Here is a 9,868-nt window from a genome sequence, read left to right as displayed (position 1 = left end):
AATACATTCAATGTATGCCGCCTAGGACGCTCCTTTAACTAAAACTATTTTAACAATAATAAAATAAACTCGTATGTAAAACTTCTAATATGGTTATAATTATGATAATATTTTTTAAAAAAGAAGGCATTAGTAAATAAATTAAGGGATAATTTTTTTTTTTACAAAATTCTTACAATATTTTATTTTTCTCAATACAATATGTATTGTAAAATTTTCTAAATGATATTTATTAGTGATTTTAGAATGCTCATTATTAGAAACAAGTAATACGATTGGAGATAAATTATTATTGAAATAAAATACTATATTAATTAATATTGAAACGTGAATAGAGTAAAAAATAAAAATAGTTTGAAACAAGACTTGTAATTCTGAATAATCTCGTTATAAACAATCGATTTGGCACACATACGAACCCCAGCAGCTTCGGCCGTTAGTGTGTCACAGCTCTGCTTTGGTTATTTACATTCTTCTCTTCTACGATCCTCCGTGGAATCTTTTATTTCAGTCTATCCACTTACAGTTTACTGCTATAAGTCTAAATATATTATTAAAATGGCATCAGGACTCGCAAGGATCTTTCGAAATTATAAAATTTTTGCAAGAACAAGATATGGAGGAATTAAACAGTGCCCGCTCGTCGTATTGATAGCCAATCAAAAGCCCAACTCGAATAATATTCATACAAACAAGCGAACAGGTCAGTAAAATGTTTAATTAATAGGAATGACTTACCTTCATGAATGCCTTATCTTCTAATCTATATTTAAGCTCGAAATTTCAATTAATGTTAGATCTAGAGCGTACCTTTTTCAGGGTTGATAGTTCTATTGGTTTTTGAATAGTTCTTATTTTACCATTCAGTATGAAACCAGATATGTACAAAGCTGTTAGAAGATAACCTGCTTCGGGGTCCAATTTTCCTCGTGTTCCTGGGAATCAGCTGACCCTCTGAAAAAGCGCATGCGTGCTATTATTGAACTCCCCTTTGTCAGCGCGACTCCCGACAGTTACCTGCCGACCGGTGTCTGGGTTGGTATTGTCGATTGCATCAGCTGTTTCGTGTCTCAGTCACCTTATTTAAATTTAAAACTCACTTGACACTGTCAAAATTCTGGCCCGGTATATAATTTCTTATCAAACTTATTCTGAAAGAAACATTGACATTACTCTGTTACATTTTATCAGATTTGAAGTAAAACAGTGATTATCTTCAATAATACACAGAAGCTCATCTTATCGGTAAGAAAAACTTTATTTTATTTCGAATGTTAAAAACCCGAATTCAGTTAAATCATGTGACGCAATATACTAGAAAAAATAATAATAATGTTCATAAAGTAAAGAAACTCTCATGTAATTATAATAATAAACTTTCATGCAGTGATGCTTGATACTATTATTTTATTCAATCACATGTTACATTATTAACTCAGAAATAGAAATTTTTGTTGTCAGCTTATATATGAGGCATTAAACAAAACTTTTAACAAAAAAGAATTAATCATAAATATTCAAAATCCTAATTATCTGACAATAATTTAAAACTTGCCCTTAATAATTATTTAAAAAATATTTCGTCAAATAAAATAAAAATTTAATTAAATAATAATTTTTTTTTATTTTGAACAGTATACATTCATAATATTAATAGTTATATTATCGTTATTATGTATATTAATAGTTATATTATAATAGTAATATTATTGTTAAGTTTAAAATACTTTTATAAAACCTACAATAATATTATTGTTGCTCTTTTACTGCACGAGTCGAGCTTAACTAACGCTAAGTCAGAATTACGTCAGATGACAACTCACCTGATTCTCATGTTCTGCGAGCGATGTAACATTGGAATTATTTTTCCCCTAAAAATATCTTAAGCAATTATTGTAATTTTATAAGCGTTTAAATTGTAATTATTTATTTAAATGTAAACAGTGGTGAGATTTATTACATCGATAATACTATTGTACAATTGCAGATAATAATCGTTACTCGTAACGAATGTTATGTCCGAAACGTATTATTGAGACTTACATATTTATCCTTGTATTAAAAGACTGATATGTTAATGTCAAATGACGTTGAGATTTAGATGGTACTGGTGACAATTGTTCCGGTTTTTAATTCAACCGGAAGTTGGTTGTGTTGTTATCAACGTTTTCTTATTCCTGAGTTAATGTTAAGCAGACACCTGAACTCCTTTTTAGTATGAATGAATGTTTTTATGTATAAACTATAATTTTTTTTTTTTTTTATAAATTATAATTTATTGTTTTTCTAATTTAATGACTTACAGTTATTACCTTGATGGTTTTGGCATGATGAGCATGAAGTGAATTTTATCGGCAGGACAAGCGTCTGGCGCTATTTTTACTTGGTTACCGTGATAGGTCACTTCATTCAATTAAAGTAGTATTTTATCTTAATTACCAGTCATATCCAATTAAATTGTTTAGTTAAAATATTTATTTTAATTTCTATGAAATATCTACCATCCAAATTAATTATTCAAATGTTGTCATCAAATAACTATTCTATCGTCAGACATAAATTATTTTAAATTTGTTTTTATATATTTGTATTTCAGATCAATTCCGTACATTTTGAAATATAAAATCTTTTAAATTTTGATAGGGGAAGGCACCACCCATCATCCACTTTTATATTAGTAACAATGATTATTAATTTAACAGATTGTGGCTGTTGCACAAGTATTATAAATAGGTAAATTAGATTTTTAAAATATAAAATACATTTATAATTATTTTATTTTTATGATTTTTTTTTAAAACTTTATCAGCTCTTTTCGATACATGTAATCCCGTTCTTACCTAACGTACTTAGCAGAGTAGCATACTGAGATTAGCATCGCCACAAGTATCTTACATTCCTAAGAGCCTCACAAAAAAAGGCCCATGAATTGAAACTAACCCTGAAAAAAAAATCTCGTTTTCTGAGCGCTGGAGTATAAAAGATATTGGGAGAGGTCATTGCCATCCTTGGTTCAGCATTTCTTATCTAAAATATATAATTACAATAAAATTAATTACATAGGTATAATTATTTAGCTATTGTTGGTTTTTGATATCCTGCATTCCTTTTTATTTTTTAATTGAGCTAATTTAATATCCCAATTTTTTGGGAATAATATTGTTTCTGTCTGATTTTTATTTCGTTTTTTCATGAAAAAATGATTGATAATTATTTTTCATAAAAGTAAAAACGTCTTCCTTTTTGAGTAAAAATTTTTATGGTTCTTGAGGTGTATATAGTTGACCGTAGATTACTGATTGGAGAAGATGGTCGGGGGGTGCGGTCAGCAAAGGAACAACATAAATAAACAAAAAAAAATTTATTTATGCCGACGTTTCGACCTGATTTTCAGGTCTTCATCTGGGCTATAAAAACAAAAAGACAACAACCATCATTTAGAGAAAGAAAAAAATGATATAAATAAAAATAAAATAGATATTTATTCATCTATTATATTTTTATTTATTTTGTTCCTTTGCTGACCGCACCCCCCGACCATCTTCTCCAATCATTAATTACATTTTTTTTTTTTGCTTATAGCTTATTTAGAAATCAAATTGCATAAAAGTACCGAATTTTTGTAAATAACTGATTTATTACTAACAAGGAGAGTGCAAGTCCTTAGGATCACGGATTTAGGTCAAATTTTTTCGGATGGTAGATTTAGTTTCCCTGTTGATGAGGACATATGGTAATAGGGGCCACTACTCAATAATTTTTTAGATATTTACAATTGAAAGATGCAATTCACTCTTTAAATTCAGTTCTGTAGCAAACGATTATTAGCAGTAACGGGTCGGAGTTCCTCGTCGGTATCTTTACGAAATTATGTTTCATTTGCTTTTATGACAAGTTTAACCACTGTACGGACAATGAGGGGTAAGAAGCTAGTCATATTTTTATACTAATTCTGTTAATCTGATAAATGTTCTATTTATTATTTCTAGTTTTTTTATAACTGTTTAACCTATCTTCTTGAACAGCCCTGATGAAGCCCTACAAAGTGGTACGAAACGTCGGACAATAAATAGTTGAAAACTATTTTGTTCTTTTTTAACCGCAACTCTGACCATCCTCTTCATATATTATTCATTGTTTCCTTTCACAATTTTTTTTCCAATAATTTATTGTTTCCGTAATTTATTGTTTCACTATTATCTGGCAGTTAAAGGGCTTTTCTCCTGTTCTTGTGAAATACTTTTATTGTTTTGTAATAAATATTATTCTGTACTTATACGAAGGATAATTACAGATAAAACTCTTATAAGGTTTCTAGTCATTAAAGAAATTTCGAATTTATTTAAACTCCATTATGTATGTATGTAAAAATAAGCATAAAATAAAAAAAAAAATTATTCACTCTCTCCGGACTCGAACCCAGCTCCTAACCGATCCGTTGCTGCTATGCTAAACCCATTACGTGTAATTGTTTGCTAGAGAACTGAATTTAACGAGTGAATTGCATCTCCAATTGAAAACGTCTAAAAAATTATGGCCCCTATAATCATATATAAATCTGAACTAAATCCGTGAATCCAAGACCTTGCACCCTCGTTGTAAGCATAATAATATTTGGGTTAGATTAGTCTGATTCGTATTTTACATAAATTATTTTACCTCTTAACTACAAATAGAGTATTTATAATAATAAAAAGAGTATATTTTTTATTTATAAAAAAATATTTGTTAATAGCTTACATTATTAGATACATAAAAGAAACAGAATATGCTATTATATTCCATATTACTCAGTTTACTTACACAAACTTTATTTCCCTAGAAAATTCTTTAGGGTGAGATGGAACATTGTCCATATGCAAAAAAGTTTATATCCTGAAATTGTTTCTTTTTTCGATACCATTGTTTTTTAAATGTATAATTTATGCCGGTTTCGAAGCTATAAACTTGCTCCGAAAACTAGTAATTTTCTATGACAAGTTGTTTAAACTTTGTGATGAATGCTTGTAACCCACCAAGGTAATAAGAGTGTTTTTGACACAAAATCGAAAAATGAACTCCATAAAGATTTTTTCCCGTTGGAGCCATTCTTTGGAACCGGCGAATGTGACTACAGATTTTAATGCAATTCTGCATCTAATTCTTATTTCAATTCCTTCCTTTTATATTGCCGCTCTATTAGTGTAATCACTACGGCTTCTATTTCTTGTGAAATTACTTTTTATCTAAAATAAAAACAAGCCTTAATTTATAATAATAGTAATATTAATAAGCCATAATAATTTTTTCGTGAAGCGTAATTTATATTACTATGGGTCTTATTACGCTATTAAGGGTATAAATATCTTAATAAAGTATATAATATCATCTTATTAAGGATCAAGAAATGCAATTCAAAAATGAAAAACTCTTTTTCCTGCTGCCGCACTAAGGAACGAATGTTTTCCTTCAACATTATTTCATTATCGTATTTATGTATTTGTATATAAGTTTTTAATGATTGTATATTATGTTATATATACTTGTTATATAGCGGTTGGCTTATAACATTTTCTTCGATCACTTTTAGACATGAAATTTTTATTATTTATTTTATTTCGTTAATTATTGAGTATGAGCAAATACTATACCTATCAATAAACATTTATAATCTCCTCTCCTTAATCTTCCTTAAGACCAGAAACTGGACTGAGTTAATCTTCGCCTCTTCTGTCTTAAATTTTTTAGTTTCTCTATCCGCGATCGTTACCCATCAATTTCAGAGGTGAGTCCAAAGTCGGAAATCTAGAAGGTTAAACCTTGAGGGCCAGTCTGAACTCTTGATGAAGGAAGGAGAGGTTGAATCTTGCTGGAAACTACTGGGTTTTCCATCAAAGAGCTTTTCCGCAAGCTTTTAGAATTGAAAATTCGTTATCATTTTGTCAGCATTATTGTGACACTTTGATCGCTCACATAGATTTATTTTGTTAATCTCAGAAAAGAATCAGCATTAGATACGCGATTTACAATACGATTTACAATCTGGTATTTACTGAACTCGGTACATCAATCAAATCGTATCAGCAAGATCTTAACCTTTTTGAAATCTTGTAGGGCTGAAATGCATTGTAATGAATTTTCAATATGTTCTTAAGTGCATTTAGTTTTGTTTATTCGAAATAAGTGACCATCTCTTACTGTTAATAGAAAAAGAAATTGACGAATGTAAACTAAAAAATAATTTGGCACTTAGCTAAAGGAGAAAACAGAAGAAAAAATTTTCTTGGTTGAAAACAATTTAAAAAAAATTATTTATTGATATTTGATTTTAATTAATTAATTAATATATTGATACAACTATTTTGTTGTTATGTATACGATGTTAATTTTAATTTGAGGTATAATAAAATATATTTATATGCATTAAATGACTTATTATAGTCTTAAAATATTGTATACTTAATAGTTATCAGAATAAGAGAAAACTGGTCTTTACAACAGAACCAAAACATTTGAATTTGATCGTAATAAAGACGAGAAGACAAAGCTTGCAAGTTGGTCTTGTAAAATATAGAATAAAATTTTTAAATTTTAAATTTAAATTTTTGATTTCTAAATAAAATTTTGTAGAGCTGTTTTATTAATTGAGTAGATTATGTGTTTTAATTAATTTTTTCAAAAGAAAGAAGAGTAATACAAAAACGTATTGGAAGTTGACTTAAAAACATTAATAAAAAAAAACAATCAAATAGAAACCAACTTCATATTCTGGGACACTACCTTATGAAAAACTATTAATTAATCTCTAACAAAAAATTTAAATTTTTGCTTTTTGTTGGAGAAATTGCTTTCGTTCACACATTTGTCAGTTTCACATTCACATCGCCGTCGGGATCATCTTTCTACAATCAGTTACACACGGTGAATTAATAATATTCAAATTTATATTATTATAGTTTATATTTATTTTAATTGTTCCACAACCTGTAAGGAATAATAGATAAAGCTCATTGGATATTATTTATTTTAAATTGTTGGCGGATTTCTTTCAAAACTATGAATTTTGCCGAAATATGACTAAATGGAAACGAATATGAGTACTGATTGCTAGTGGTTTTAATGTTTCACTGCTTATTGTTCGAAACGACTAAACACTCCATTCTATGAGGGATTTTGGTATTTTGTATTTGGTCTATGATCTATTCCTTGTCTACGGCTATAACCTTAATTGATTTTAGTGTTTATGGTTCTAATTTGTTAATTTTACATCTTACAATTTATTCTCTTGACGTAGAAATTACCTGCTTACTCCATTTTTAAATTTCAAATAGTTGTGAAAGTATACCAATGGTCTGGTATCTTTTAAAATAATTCGTTAATAATTATCAAACGTGTGCCTGTTGCGTGGTTTTATTGTAATTTATTTGTAGCGTGATATTTCATATCGATTTATCAAGGTTTTCTAGCCTCGTTCTGACCCTAAATTATATAGTAAAATTAAGTTTAAGTTAAAGTTTTTAAACAGTCCGGAATAACAAGGAAGTTGTTAGACAACATACACGATAACGGCGGAATAATATTTTTTAAATGCAATTTTTGGCGCCTTAACACACGTAAAATAAGATTAATAATTATTAATAGTACGATATGTCACAATCTCACAAGAGGAGATCATAACACAAAAAAGGCAATCCACCCTCCAAGACGCGCCCTGCTAAAACCCCCGGGGAGCGACAGCCCTATATTACTTTTGAAATATTAGCATAAAATGGGAAGACGGAACTTTAACATAGTTTAATCGAGCAATATTTAGAAAGCGCCTGAAATTGAAAAACCTTCCACTGCCGTCCTCCATGGTAGCTTTACTTATCTCATTTTTTAAATTTCACTTGAGTAGATCATAACACAAAAAAATATTTCACTAATAAGTATAAAATTAGCTATCTCTAAAATTTTCTGGTTTGGTTCTTTCTATATTCTTGATCACTCAGACAAACTTCTGGTCAAATTCGTTTGATCTAGCAATTTCTTCTGCTTAGGTATGCTCTGATTTCTGCTGACCATGGGTCTTTATTTCCTTTTTTTATATGCCCAAGTGATATTGTTTCTTGATCTGACTTGCATTATGCAGGTGGAGTATACATATACATCTGCATATTAATATATGTGTATGTTATTCCGAATCTCTTACTTGGTACTCGTAAGAGCCAGGTCTTGCAGCCGTGTATCAGAGTTTGCTATATCTTAGCATTTTACACCCTTAGCTTCAATTTTTTAGAGAGTTTTCTAAATTTCAGTATTCTTGACAGAGAGAAGCCTCTTTTTGCGCTGGTCTATCTCAGTCCTTTGATCATTTAATGAGATTATTGTGGAGCCGAGGTATTTTAAATTATCTATTTAATGTATTAATCTATTGTAATAGTATTAATCTATTGCTATACACGTAGACCTTATCGTTAGGGTGGATTTTTCAATTTAAAACCATATACTTTGTTTTAACTTCATTTGCTTGCAAGCCGATTTCCTCTGCTTCTCTTTGTAGAGTCTTTCCATGTCATTTGGCTACTTCCTAGGATCGCAATGTCGTCTGCGTACGCTAGGATTCTATGTTTCACTCCGTCGTGCACCCCACCATTTTCGCGTCTTTTTCTTCTAATCACTTTTTCTATAGCTAAGTTGAACAGCATTAGTGAGATCTCCTTGTCTCAGAACTGTTCTGACTTCAAAGGCTTTATAAATTTTAGGTTTTTCTTTAATAAAATAAACTTACGGTCATTTGCGTAGGTTTAAAATAAAATTTTTTAATGTAGACCATTTTTTAAAATTTTATTTCAAACGAAATATATGTGAATGGAAGATTCTAAGCAGAAAAGAAATATACACCATCATTATTGCCTATGCAAGATCCTCACTGTGAAATCATTCCTATATTTTATAAGTCCCAACCCATCCTAACACTATCCTCACCACGTATGATGATACATGTCTATTGTCAGTGAACAATGATCCTTACATTGTATCCCAAACCCTCCAATCCCACATCACCACCCTTGAAGAATGGTGCCAAAACTGGAGGATTAAAATAAATTCCAATAAATCCCACCAAATCACATTTACCCTTCGACGTAAACCCATGACCTCTTCCCCTACAATATCCTTTAATAATAAACCACTTATTCCTGTCGAACAGATCCGTCACTTAGGACTACATCTCGACAAACGACTGACATGGAATCCTCATACAAGACTAAAAAGACAAGAAACTGCTCGTAGATTCCGACTATTGCAACATTTACTGGACAAACGGTCTAAATTGCCAATCCATTACAAAAGACTGATCTACATAACTATTATAAGGCCTATCTGGACATACGGAGTTGAGCTTTGGGGCTCCACTAAACCATCAAATTCCTCCAGAATCCAATCCTTACAGTCCAAAATCCTTCGTAAAATCCTTAATGCTCCTTACTTTGTCACAAATCAAGTCATCCATCAGGACCTCAATATTCCATATGTTGGCGATTTGGCCAGAACCAGATACCGTTCCTTCCATAATAAACTTCTCAACCACCCAAATCCACTTGTTTCTAACCTGGCTTCTCCTTCATTACGTAATAATCCTCCTAGGCGTCTGAAAAGAAGATGGCCTCGAGATCTTCTTCTTTAGAAATGTTATTGGAGTTCTATCAGTGGGTAGATTCTCCACATGTTTTTATCATGTTACTAAGTCATCTACAGCAAATTTACTTGTTGTATATATGTGTATACAGTTGTAAATATCAATAAATAAATTATTAAAAAAAAAAAAAAAAATGTAGACCTAAACTTTATCAAAAAACCATAACTACCCACCCTTTTATATTTATTTCCTCCATTTCTTTATTTACCT

General features: G+C 30.0%; 1 protein-coding gene across 3 annotated transcripts in view; it reads left to right on the top strand.

Moving 5' to 3' along the window:
• Positions 1-219: 219 nt before the first annotated feature.
• Positions 220-9,868, top strand: part of LOC106691744 (choline/ethanolamine kinase) — a 40,664-nt gene continuing 31,015 nt past the window's right edge. The window contains exon 1 of one of the 3 annotated variants that reach the window (XM_014437604.3): positions 220-703. In XM_014437604.3, coding sequence (XP_014293090.1) covers positions 559-703 — 145 coding nt within the window. In that variant the 5' untranslated portion in view covers positions 220-558. Of the gene's footprint in view, positions 704-775; positions 1,246-2,711; positions 2,734-9,868 lie in introns of those variants that run through there. The other 2 variants (XM_014437607.3, XM_067050370.1) reach the window with 2 other exon arrangements.

This window comes from Halyomorpha halys, unplaced genomic scaffold, assembly GCF_000696795.3.
Source record: "Halyomorpha halys isolate HHAL.00 unplaced genomic scaffold, Hhal_1.1 Scaffold2886.1, whole genome shotgun sequence".
NCBI lineage: Eukaryota > Metazoa > Arthropoda > Insecta > Hemiptera > Pentatomidae > Halyomorpha > Halyomorpha halys.
The sequence above is the reverse complement of the archived record's forward strand: the minus strand, read 5'-3'. Positions and strand labels throughout refer to the sequence as shown.